This window comes from Mesoplodon bidens (assembly GCF_964165515.1).
Source record: "Mesoplodon bidens genome assembly, chromosome: 18".
NCBI lineage: Eukaryota > Metazoa > Chordata > Mammalia > Artiodactyla > Ziphiidae > Mesoplodon > Mesoplodon bidens.
In genome coordinates this window covers 30,108,606-30,121,993 of record NC_138175.1, presented here as the reverse complement: position 1 = coordinate 30,121,993, position 13,388 = coordinate 30,108,606, and the positions used below count along the sequence as shown (strand labels likewise).

At 40.6% G+C, this 13,388-nt stretch overlaps 1 protein-coding gene across 1 annotated transcript in view; it reads left to right on the top strand.

Moving 5' to 3' along the window:
• The window catches only part of LPCAT2 (lysophosphatidylcholine acyltransferase 2), a 67,607-nt gene that overhangs the window by 24,563 nt on the left and 29,656 nt on the right, over positions 1–13,388 (top strand). The window contains exons 9-11 of the mRNA XM_081217815.1: positions 5,658–5,740; positions 8,315–8,440; positions 10,247–10,400. Coding sequence (XP_081073941.1) covers positions 5,658–5,740; positions 8,315–8,440; positions 10,247–10,400 — 363 coding nt within the window. The remainder of the gene's footprint in view (positions 1–5,657; positions 5,741–8,314; positions 8,441–10,246; positions 10,401–13,388) is intronic.

Here is a 13,388-nt window from a genome sequence, read left to right as displayed (position 1 = left end):
AGTCTCACTGGTAGTGAGTATTCATGTAAAGGACTGGTTCTGGGTAATGGAAAGCCTTAAACAATAGGCAGGGGAATTTGGGCTTTATCTTGTGTGCAGTCTAAGGCCCAAGAAGAGGTAGGAGGCTCTGGGACCAAAAGTGCAAACTAGAGGTGCTGGTGTGGGAGACAGGCCAGTTAGTCTCCTCCTCATCTGGGTCAGGATGGTACAGAGTAAGCAGGGTGAGGGAAGAGGTGATACTGCAGTGAGGAGGGGGCTGGAGCTGTGGAGCCCGTCTCAGGTGCAACGGGAAAGGGAATTGACAAAGTTTACACAGGATGCTGTCAGGGAGGAAAGACTTCCCTCTACCCACCCGGGTCTGATTCCTGGGTCTGTGAAATAAACTGATAATAGGCAGATTAACAGCAGAAAAGATATACAAATTTATTAAGTTTTAATATGATATGCACAAGGGCATCACAGGGAATAAAAAGTGAATACCCAAAACAGTGAGATTTGAGAGCTTATATACCATATTAAAAGAAGCAGGGGATACAGCCACTATGGAGAACAGTATGGAGGTTCCTTAAAAAACTAAAAATAGAACTACCATATGACCCAGCAATCCCACTACTGGGCATATACCCTGAGAAAACCATAATTCAAAAGGACACATGTACTCCAATGTTGATTGCAGCACTATTTACAATAGCCAGGACGTGGAAACAACCTAAATGTCCAATGATAGATGAATGGATAAAGAAGATGTGGTACATATATACAATGGAATATTACTCAGCCATAAAAAGGAATGAAATTGGGTCATTTGTAGAGTTGTGGATGGACCTAGAGTCTGTCATACAGAGTGAAGTAAGCCAGAAAGAGAAAATTATCATATATTAATGCATATATGTGGAATCTAGAAAAATGGTACATATGAACCTATTTGTAGGGCAGGAATAGAGACGTAGACGTAGAGAACGGACATGCGGACACGGGGAAGAAGAGGGTGGGACGAATTGGGAGATTAGTTTTGATGTAAATACGTGGGAACCTGCTGTATAGCACAGAGAGCTCAGCTTGGTGCTCTGTGACGATCCAGATGGGTGGGATGGGGAGGGAGGGAGGTCCAGGAGAGAGGGGATATAGGTATACATATGGCTGATTCACTTCATTGTACAGCAGAAACCAGCACATTGTAAAGCAATTTTACTGCAATTTAAAAACAAGATGAATTAGAGCTTCTACATAGTTTATAGCAGAAATAAAAGTTTCAAATTAAAAAAAAAAGAAGCAGGGGAGGGAGGGCCTAGGCCACTTAGGGGAGAGTAAATGATTTTTAAGAAAGACCAGTGGGCCCTTAGAACAGATGGGAGACATGATGGTGTGTGATAGTTTGTCTGGGTGTGATGTTGACTTCTAGTCTCCTCCCCTCTGATGAGAGTCAGTCTTCCCTGTTTGATGAAATTCCCCAGGAACACATTTAGGACAATTGAGTTCTTTTTGGAGGATCTGTCTTGGGCAGATAAGGGAAGTTCAGAGAAAGCCTCTCCCTGCAGTGCTGTTTTTAAGTGCCTACAGCTCAAAATAATTGATATACCCAAGTGGCACATTTTGCAGTTGCATGTCCTGAACTCCTTCACTGTCTTCTTTCTAAAGTTGGAAATGAAGTATCATTGAGACGAAAGTGGAATTGCAACTTGAGAAGCAAGGAACATGTTTGAAACAGGAAAATATGATGGCAGCAGGTCAAAGAGGGACAGAAGAGGGCTGCCAAGCAGCAGTGAGGTTCGATTTAAGTAACTTGATCCTCGCCCATCACATCAACATTAAAGAAATAGACCCAGGGCTTCCCTGGTGGCGCAGTGGTTGAGAGTCCGCCTGCCGATGCAGGGGACACGGGTTCGTGCCCTGGTCCGGGAAGATCCCACATGCCGCGGAGCGGCTGGGCCCGTGAGCCTGGTGGCGCAGTGGTTGAGAGTCCGCCTGCCGATGCAGGGGACACGGGTTCGTGCCCTGGTCCGGGAGGATCCCGCGTGCCGCGGAGCGGCTGGGCCCGTGAGCCATGGCCATTGGGCCTGCGCGTCCGGAGCCTGTGCTCCACAGCGGGAGAGGCCACGACAGTGAGAGGCCCGCGTACCGCAAAAAAAAAAAAAAAAAAAAAAAAAAAAAAAAAAGAAATAGACCCAGTGTTGAGATCATATATTTTGGCCCACCTACACAGATTAGAAAGATAAAAGAAGATCTTCAACAGCAGAAACAAAAAAGTATTTTTTTATGTTTGGAGGCAGCATGGTCACCTTGGGAAATTACATAATTTTTCAAGCAGCTCCAAGGAACTGAACATGAATTTGTAGTAGCCTCAGCCAGTAAGATTTTGTACCTTTGTTTAGCATCTCTCAGTTAGCATCGCTGTCTAACAGGATTAGGGAGGCGGGATCAGGAGAGGTGACCGAGTATGTGATTAGTGCCCTGCCTGTGGCAGAAGTGACAGATTCTAGGTGACAGAAAGGTCATAGAGAAGTGTCTGATTCTCAAAGTCCAGTGTAGACAGGCAGACAGATGTTGTCAGCAGGGGGTGGTAGAGAGGGATGAATAGTTTCTGAGGGTGACCGTCAGTTAGGGGACCAGGTTAGGGGTGAAGTAAACACTAATAGGTCATGAGGGGAAACTCTCATGGAAGAACTTGTCAGAGGAGGAACTAGAATTGCATGTTTTTTTCCATGGCCAAGGTGGAGTTGAGAAGAATATCTGTGGCCAGATGAAGGGGTGTGAAATCAAGATGGGCCATCAACGTGGATACTGGGGATAAGGAGAGAAGATAAAGGTAGAAAGGATAACTTGTGGTCCTGGGGTCACTGGGGTATTTAGGTGTGTATTAGTGTTCAGTAATAGATAATGACAATCACGTTCCCCTCTCTCTGGCTGATCTTCCTTCCCAAGTAAAAGATATATGTTCATGCTGTGACCCTTGAATGACTTTGTACAAATTGGAAATGTGATATAGAGGGCAAGATCTTATCCAAGGAGAGATGACTTTTTATTAGAATTTCCACTGAATTGCTTCTCAGGAGGCATGGGGGCCTCCAAGACCAGTGAGTATCAAATCCAGGCTTTTAACTGTTTCGAACTCTCAGGGGAATTATTTTCCTCAAGAATAAAATGCCACGCCAATATGAGCATTATTAAAAATCATTTTATGGAAAATATTCCCTGCACTAAAAGGAACCAAACCCATAGTTCATTGTATTGTGTTTGGTTAACAGTGTAACAGCAATTTATTTTTTAGGGTTTTCAGTATGAACTTTTATGACCTACCAATCAAGTGTATTATAAATGAGCATTTAGCTTATTTTAATGAAGAATTACATGGCAATTTAAAACTTTAATTGTATTATTTTGTTAGGTTTTTATGAACATTGATTTTTAACATAGTTTTCTTCCTTGGATTTCATCCTAAGCAACTATAAGAGATTTTACTAGAACAGGATGGAGGGAATTTTTAGAAATATTTATTTGCAAAGATTTTTCATTGCTCTGGATATATAAGTGATGTGGGGACCTCTGGTGGCTTAGTTTATTTTTCCATCTTAAAGAATGACTGGATACTAAGCAAAAAGATAGACTTAGAAGTCCAGTTGGAAAGGACCTTAGACGGCATCTACTCAAACTTTTTCCTTTGACAAGAGAGGGAATTGAGGCCTATAAAGGCTAAATGACTTTTCCAGGATCTCACAGCAGAGCCAAGGCATCAATCCGGGCCTAGTGCTGTCTCCGCAGAATGCCACTGTCCTCTTGGAGAGGATGTTAATAAAATAAATGTGAGAAGTAAAATAGCAAATAGCACATTATCCTATGATTTCTGTCCATTTTATCCTAAAAATGCCAGTTGGGTCCATGCTGGCCCGTACACCCTCCCTCTATTCATGGTCTTACCATCACTCACAAAGTGATTGTGGTTGCCTCCAGGGGCTCTCCCTGCTCTGAGCCTCTTCCTCTTTGGTTATCCACTCCCTGCCACCAAAGTTACTGCTCAAAAACTTGGACCGGGTCATTTCACTCCCTTGCTTAAACGTCATCTCTGAGTCACTGTTGCCCGTAGGCTTCTTAAGCATGGTTAACAAGCTTGAAAACAGGTCCATGTGAGTCTGAAAGTGGTGTTATTTATACAGATATTTACTTTTCTTTCAAATTGTGACCCTGCCATTTGTGTGTGGCTTAGCTATATCGTTTAACCTCTCGGAGCCACATTCTTTACCTATCAAAGGGAAATGGTAGAATTTGCCTCAAGAAATTGTTGAAAGAGTTCAGCATATAAAACCCCTTATATAAAGTACCCAGTACACAGTAGGTTCTTGAAGGATGGTAGCCCTTATTGGTGTACTTAGCTCGCTGTATCGTACATTTATTCCCCACTGCATGAAGAACTCCTTGAGGGCAGAACTTCCTTGTCATGTCTTCAAGGCTTTGTGTGGTGCCTGGCATATAACAGTGTGCTTAAGCAGTATTTGTTGAATGGAAATGAGCCATGAAATCTTGAGCAAGTCATTTAATCTTTGTGATCCCCAATTCCTTATGACTAGAATTGGGAGGGTTAGTAAAATGAAATAATGCATATAAAACACCTAGCATGGTGCCTGGTTCAGTTAATAAACAGTAGGAATTGGCAAGATCATGTTTATCCTCAGAAAGTCAAGATCAAGTATTAGCTCTTCTATAAAACCTCTTTGGTTGCTTTTCCCAGCCCCCGACCAAATTAATCATTTCCTATCCCTTGTGTTCATACTCCAGGAAGGATGGTTTAGTGGGGAAAACAAGGGTTTTAAAGTCTGACAGGCCTTGAGCTGAATGCTAGTCACGTGACCCATATAACTTTAAGTAAGTTAATTAAGCTTTTAAGTCCTATCATTATAGGGGTAATTATAGTTAGTGTGTGTTGTGTCAACCTATCCTGTTAAAATATGGATCTTCTTTAGAGTGGGAATTAGGGTCCTGTTCATCTTGCCGGGTGCTCAAAAAATGTACAATGACTTAAATATAGCACTGAAAGCTTGTTAATGTTAGGAAACTGTAATTAAAAACAATAATAGTACAAATGAGGTATCAGAATATCAAGTGGAGAAAAAAGAGTAAAATTTAAAATGATAAAGCAAAACATGGTAGAAAGCCAATATAAGGGTTCAAAAACAAGCAGAAGAAATGATAAAACATAAAGCTTGATCAAGTGATAAAAATACAGCTGATATAGGAATGGATAGAGAAGATAAACTACAAAAAACAAAGTACTACCACTAATAACATTTTCACACAGAGGGTAGGTGGGAGAAAATGCAGCTTTGAGAGTAAGATCTGAGTAGTTTCAGCTTTACAACTTCCAGAATTCCAGACATTGGTTCATTTCATCCTCACCACAACCCGGGACATGGGTGGTCACAGCCCTCCTTTCAGAGTTGAGGAGACAGTTCAGAAAAGTTAAAGGTCGTACTAGTTAACACACAGAAAGACCCAGAGCTTGGATTCAGATCTCTTGAGTCCAAGCACAGTGCTCTTTACATTCTATCCTATAAGCCGTGTGCTAGAAAGGCAGGGGATTTCATATAATGACAGCTTATGAATTACTTTAGCATTTAAAGTCTTAGGCCTCACAATTGTAATGGAAAGGTATATTTGCCTTTCAGTTTATGCCTGTTCAAATACCAAATGATGAAGAAAAAAGTGATCCTGTCCTTTTTGCCAGTAGAGTCCGGAATTTAATGGCAGAGTAAGTATCTATATGTGATTATGATCAGTAAATAGTTTTAAAATTATTGGTAAATGGCATTTAACATTGTTTGAAGTCTGTTTTTTTCTGTCTGAGGGCCTCATTCCCCAGCTCATTTTGGTAAGGAAAAATCATGTGCCTAGGAATGCGGTCAGTAAGAAAATCTATAAATATTTTCCCTGACGTAACCCCAAACTAATGGAGACGTAGCTTTGCCAGAAGGTGAACAGGGAGGGTACATGAACCGGGAGAAACCAGCCAGTGACCTCCAAAGGGTGAATTCTCCCAAGCTGGCCAGTCGCTGTCAGACAAAGCTAATGACGGTCTGAGTGGTTCCTGCTGTGACCCACCTTCTATCCCCTCAGCCTCCATATAGCTGCCAAGGCCACGTGTTTCAAAGGCCTTAATCATTATAGCACCAAAGAGGAAAAAGTTTGCAAGGGAATGCAATAGATGCATAGAAGAGGGGGAAAGTCACCCTCATTAAGGGGATGGCTATAAATTTAGGATTTAGAAACTGCAAAACATAAGGCAAGTATTTTCCTGCACTTAAAGGAGTTTTAACTGGCCACTATCCTGATTAGATAAATCACCTCTCCTCCTGTAATGAGAGTGTGTTATACTATCCCCACCACCCAGGCAGCCTCAGAGCCCTCCAGGTGTGCACCCTCTCCCCAAGCACCACCTCCCTCAGTCATGCCCAATGGCAGGTTTGGAGCTAATAAGCCAGCAGTATTTATTCTCTTCGCAAAAATGCAATGAGAACTCTGAATTTAGCTTCATAGCTGAATTTGGCATTATAAGCAAGATTATATATATTATTTGTATATTACATATATTAATATTTCACAGGAGACTAACTTTATTTTCAAAAAAGAATAAATGTTTAAGTGTTTGGCTGAAAAACTTTTGTTACTATGTGTCCCTACATGTACTTGATTTACCTAGTTTCTAGAGCAGCTACAAAATTTGCTTTGATATTGTTTTCTTCCCTCTTCCATTATGTTTTCATACTAGCTTATGTCCAAAATTTAGGAAGGAAGATAAGTATTAGGAACTGAGAGAATTTACATCAGATATTTTGACGTCCCAAAACCTGCCTAAAAACAGAGGAAAGGTTTGTTTAAGCAGCCTTTTCCTGGATTTGGAGGCGTGGAGGTAGAAGGGCCTTGGATAAAGAGTAAGAAAGACCTCAGTTAGCTGTACAACCTTGGATAAGTCCCCTCCAAGGCTCCTTTCCTCATGTGTAAAGTGGGAATTCTAATCCTTGCCTGGCTTTTCTCATAGTTTTGGTTATTATGAGAGTCAAGTAGGAAAGTATATGTTAAAAGCATTTGAAAATGGTAAAGAGCAAAGCCGAGGTAAGTAGTGGTGGTCGACCACTAATAAATATTTACCAAATCCTGTGCTAGGCCATTTGCTTGTGTTACCTAACATATTCTTCACGGCAGTTCTGAGGCAAGTGAGGAAATGGAGGCTCTGAGGTAGTGAGAGTCTCTGGGCTGGGATTCAAATCCACACTTCCTATTACCAAAGCCCACGCTCTTAACTGTTTTGTTCTACTGTTTACTCTTATAATTCCTGAAGTGTTTTTAATTTTTATTTTCCTTATATATTCTTACACCCAAATAGTCATTAATCAAAAACAGCTTAGTGGCAGGTGGGGAAAAAAAGTTTATTCATATTGCATTCATTGAAAATCGAATGTTCTTAGCCATTATTCAACAAAATCAAATAACAGTTGATGACATAATTTTATGATTGTCACTGAATGTGTGTGAATAAAAATTTAGCCAAGAGGGATCTGCAGGAAATTATTTTATGTACAGCACAGATTTTCTTCTTGCCACTCAAGTGTTTTTTCAAGTTCTTGTTAATATGTATTTTTTCCAAATCTGTTTCACTATTAGTAGATCTCTGAGCAGGAGGGAGGTAGTCAGTGTTGTGCACTCCTCTGAGGATGGAGGGTGTTTAGGTTTGGAAGAAATATGATCTTATAATCAGTCCTCGTTAGTATTTTTTGAAGATTGCTATGTAGCAAGAAGGTGATCTTCAGTCTTAAAAGATGGAAAGACACAGATGGCTAGCAATATGGATAGACTGTTCACTTATAATATGTACAGGTACCATTTATCTGTTTAAATGGCACTTCCACAGGCATTCTTAGTTGGTCCTTAAAATAACCCTGTGGAGGAAGTGATTATTCCTATGTGCAGATGAGAAAAGTGAGGCTTAGGTTAAGTGCCAGCTGGTAAAAGACTCCATAGGACTTTAACCTAAGTCTTCTCATTACTTTCCATGGACTGAACTCAACTATTATTATCACTGTAGTCAAAACACAGAACAGAAATGACTAGCTGGCAGAAGCACACAGACATAAGGAGATTAACTCGGGCCACAATAAGTCTGTGAAGTAGAGAAATATGTCTCTTTGGCAAATAATAAGCCAAAGCCACTGGTTCAAAAAGTAGTAAATACTTTTCCATTTACTGTCATTTGTTGACCAATTCAGGCCTAATGAAAAACCATCACCTTTTTTAAAAAGTTGAATCTGTTTGTTTTTTAATACTTTAGAGCTCTGAGAATTCCAGTAACAGATCACACCTATGAAGACTGCAGATTGATGATTTCAGCAGGACAGCTAACACTGCCTATGGAAGCTGGGTTGGTGGAATTTACCAAAATCAGCCGGAAATTGAAGTAAGCATATTTTAAAATTACCACACTTTCCTAAAGGTGTCCAAAAGAGATCTGAAATCCCGTTATGTTTATTTTCTCTAGTTTCATTAATGCTCAAACTCTAGAACCTACGTGGTGTTTATTAAGAAAGCCAGGGATGTGAATTTATCTCCCATTTAGTTCATCTAGTTTTGTTTTTTCAAGAACAGCTAACTCAGAAATATGTGCGTTGGTCATGAGAGGAGAACGAGATAGTAAACATGAGTCAACGCAGATCTGCCTCCCTACCCAGAAACAGCTGAGTAGGTGGTCCTGCCACCTTCTTATAAGAAAGATGGCATAATTATATGGGACTGGCACAAGGTGGTCAGAACTCCTCATGTGAAATAGGAATTGACTTGTAGAGCAGCAATTCTGACCATCATTGAATTTTAAATACTTCCCTAGATCAACCTTCTCCTTCTGGGTACATAATTTTTTTTTTAAGGCAAAAAAAAAAAATTGTGATTTTTATGATCTGGTTTAAACCATTTAGAACATTCCCTTTGAACTTCCTGGTATGAAGGTGTAACTCCCACATCCCTCTCTGATTACAGTTCATTGTTTTCAGCCCTGACAGGGATCTGCAGAATTTATTAACTCAGCAGACCTTGGCATCCTCCCTAGGAGGGAGTTGCAGAACCAGTTACTGTATTAAAGTTTAATATTAAAAAATATTTTTGATAACTGATGTAGCAAACATTATTTATATCTTCTAGATAGCAATGTTTTGATGTTATATTTTTACAATATTCCAATAGATTTGAAAAAATTAGATAGTTACTGAAATTGGATGTAGAAGTATGTGTTAAGTCACCTGTTTAATTCTACAGGATGTGATGTAAGCTATAGTATATTTTTCAGTGGTTTTTTTGTTTTGTTTTGTTTTGTTTTTTTGCGGTACACGGGCCTCTCACTGTCGTGGCCTCTCCTGTTGTGGACCACAGGCTCCGGACGCGCAGCCTCAGCGGCCATGGCTCCGGGCCCAGCCGCTCCGCGGAATGTGGGATCCTCCCGGACCGGGGCACGAACCTGCGTCCCCTGCATCAGCAGGCGGACTCTCAACCACTGTGCCACCAGGGAAGCCACCAGTGTTTTTTAAAGTGTTTTGCAACTAATATTGGAGGAAGTGTACAAAGTCTAATGAATCCCCCATCACAACATTTTGTGAAATGTGAGTTCATTATCATCCGGAAAGCTTGAAAGCAAGAATTGTATATTTTTTTTAACAACTCAGTAAGTACTGTTGACTTACTAAGTAATATTTAGATTAAAATGTGAGTTCTTTTTTTCTTCTCATGAGTCATTTATTATCTTACCACATTGCTCCTTTTCCCAGTTACTTTTCTTTCCCTCAGATATTTGGGATAATTACAGTTATGCTAATATCCTTTAAAAAATTAGAAGTCTGTATCCATGTTCAAAGTGTGCCTTAAAATATTCATTTTCGGGGCTTCCCTGGTGGCGCAGTGGTTGAGAGTCCACCTGCCGATGTAGGGGACGCGGGTTCGTGCCCTGGGCCGGGAAGATCCCACATGCCGCAGAGCGGCTGGGCCCGTGAGCCATGGCCGCCGAGCCTGCGCGTCCGGAGCCTGTGCGCTGCAACGGGAGAGACCACGACAATGAGAGGCCCGCGTACCGCAAAAAAAAAAAAAAAAAAAAAAAAAATCATTTTCTTCTCCTTTTCAAATGTAACACTGAATATATTTTTCCCTCAGACAGATGAATAAAACAAAGCTCACAAAATTGTAAAACGCTAATAACACATCTTCATAACTCTTTGTTTAGATTAGATTGGGATGGGATTCGTAAGCATTTGGATGAATATGCCGCTATTGCAAGTTCCTGTAAAGGAGGAAGAATTGGAATTGAAGAATTTGCGGAGTATTTGAAGCTGCCTGTTTCAGATGTCTTGAGACAACTTTTTGCACTCTTTGACAGGGTAGGTTAAAGTTTAACCTTTAACACACAAATATTTTTATTTCGCGAGTCCCCACAGGGTATAAATCAGTATGGCAGGCATTAGAAAAACTTGCTAGGTCAGTGTTAGAAGAAGCAAGGCTGAGCCCATAGTTTAATTGCATGCTTTTGTTTTCAGCTTAATAGTAGTAGTAGCAGTAGTAGTAGTAGTAGTAATAATAATAGTAATATAATAATAATTGTGTGTGTGTGTGTGTGTGGCAACAGTCATGATAGTGTCTATTTATTTTAAACACCAGGTCAGAAATAAATATTGTGACCATATACCCATATTTGTGTATGGAATTGGAAAGGTTTACATAACTAGCAAGAATTTTAATATTTATGTCAAAATCATACACTGATGACATGGGTGGTACTATTCTATCCTGAAGGTTTCTGGACTTCCCCCAAAACATCCGAAGACCAAATAGATTTTAGTTTATTTATAACAAAGTTTTCAATTAAAGCTTGACTGTTTGTCCTTATATTGGGGATTCAGTTTTCTGCTTATGAATATGTACGTACATGGAGTTAGATAATTGGAATGTCAAAGTTTCCTTAGGAAAAGTGCATCAAGGTTTCAAGTTCTCTCTTTTTAATTTGTTTTTTAATATATAAAGTTGACAGTAAAGTTTACTTTTTTGGTTACAGTTTTGTGAGTTCTAACAAATGCATAGAGGCATGTAACTACCACCACATTCAAGAAATACAACTGCAAAAAAAAAGAAATTCCCTGTAGCTAGGCTTTTATAGTCAAGCCCTTCCCTCACCTTTAACCACTGACAATCACTCCATCCCTATAGGTTTGCCTTTTCCAGATGCCATACAAATGGAATCATTTAGTATATCCTTTTGAGTCCAGCTTCTTTCACTCAGGCATAACGCATCTGAGATTCAGCCACGTTATTGCATGTATCTGTAATTTGTCTCCTTTTATTGCTGAGTGGTATTCCATTGTGTGGATGTACCATACTTGGTGTATCCATTCCCCAATTGAGGAACATTTGGTTTGTTTCCAACTTGGGACAATTATGAATATAACTGTTCTAAGCATTCATGTATAGGTTTTTGAGTGAATATAGGTTTTCCTTTTACTTGGGTAAATACTTAGGGTTGGGTAAATACTTAGGATTGTTACCTTTTTTATTTCACATTCATTCCTGAGGGATATTTTTGTTGTACATATATGGGATTCTGTATAGAGTTCTTCCCTTTCAACAATTTAATAATTTCATCCTGCTGCCTTCAGGCCTATCTGGTTGTTTTTCAGGTTCCTCCTGCTATGGTATTTTATCCAGAGGTAGTGCTTTTTGTATTTCGATCAAAGTTTCTAATTGTAGTGAGAAGGAGAGATAGGCTAAACTAGGCTCATTCCATCCTGGCTGGCACCAGAAGTCCCAGGTCTCTATCAACCACTGGGAAAAGATATTTTGCAAAGAAATTATAGCCTGCTGACAGAAACCAGAACAGAGCTTTTCTTTTTCTTCTTACCCAGAGGTCACTAACATTCCTAATGACTTATTCCATGACTTATTCTCTTAGATGAACTTTTTTTTTTTAATTTATTTTAATTTTGGCTGCGTTGGGTCTTCACTGCTGGGTGCGGGCTTTCTCTAGTTGCGACGAGCAGGGGCACTCTTTGTTGCAGTGCGCAGGCTTCTCATTGTGGTGGCTTCTCTTTGTTGCAGAACACGGGCTCTAGGTGTGCGGGCTTCAGTAGTTGTGGCACGTGGGCTCTGTAGTTGTGGCTAGTAGGCTTAGTTGCTCCACGGCTTGTGGGATCTTCCCGGACCAGGGCTCGAACCTGTGTCCCCTGCGTTGGCAGGTGGATTCTTAACCACTGTGTCACCAGGGAAGTCCCTTAGATTAACTCTTCTTTAACATGCTGCAGGTAAGCAACATTCTTCCATATGGAATGCACAAGCCTCTCTTCTGTGCTTGTTGCAGCATACAAATATTTTTTCCTTGTCCGTGCAATGGTAATGTGTCACTGCAATGGTGCTACTATAAAGTGTAATGAAGATTTAGGGAAAAGGAGATGTAAATTATGGAATGTAACAGTGCAAGTTGGGAAAATAGAGGCACTTTTCACTTACACTGTTACTAGTATTTCTGTGAGATTTGTATAGCATTTTTCAGTATGGCTCTGGAAACCATGCAAGCAATTTTAAATAAAGTTTCTATAAATATGAACTTGGTGACAGGAAGGAATTTGGCAGGGACATACAAATAAGAACAGGAGATGGGGAAATGGGAATTGACATGAAACAGGGACCAAGAGGGAAGTTCAAAGCACATGATAGAGTTTATGCTCATCAGGATTTTTTTTTTTTTTTTTTTTTATTTGTGGTACGTGGGCCTCTCACTGTTGTGGCCTCTCCCGTTGCGGAGCACAGGCTCCGGACGCGCAGGCTCAGCGGCCATGGCTCACAGGCCCAGCTGCTCCGCGGCATGTGGGATCCTCCCGGACCGGGGCACGAACCCGTGTCCCCTGCATCGGCAGGCGGACTCTCAACTACTGCGCCACCAGGGAAGCCCTCATCAGGATTTTTAATCAAGATTAAACATAGTCTCCATAGAAGTTGCCCTGTCTTTCAGGTGTCATACTGTCATAACCGCAATAACAGGATTGCTTTGATACCAGTTCTGTCTTTTGATGACTGATGATACCTGCCAGTGGCCCCATTGTTTCTATAGCACTGGGATATGTGGGAAGATTTGGGAGTGGGGAAGGGAGTGTAAACCAAGGATTACAATAAGCCCTAGTTAGCCAGATTGACTCACTCTGAACGAAAGAATACAATTAGCTCCAAGCAGTTTGGAGACTGGTGAGCCTTTGTGGCCAGTGTGGTTAATCACACTTCTGCATGGACTGCTTCAATCGGCTCACGTATCAATTGTAACTGTAAGTTTTCTTCACTTCTTTGTATAGTGTATAGACTTCACTTTAGGTATAGACCATGAGTTG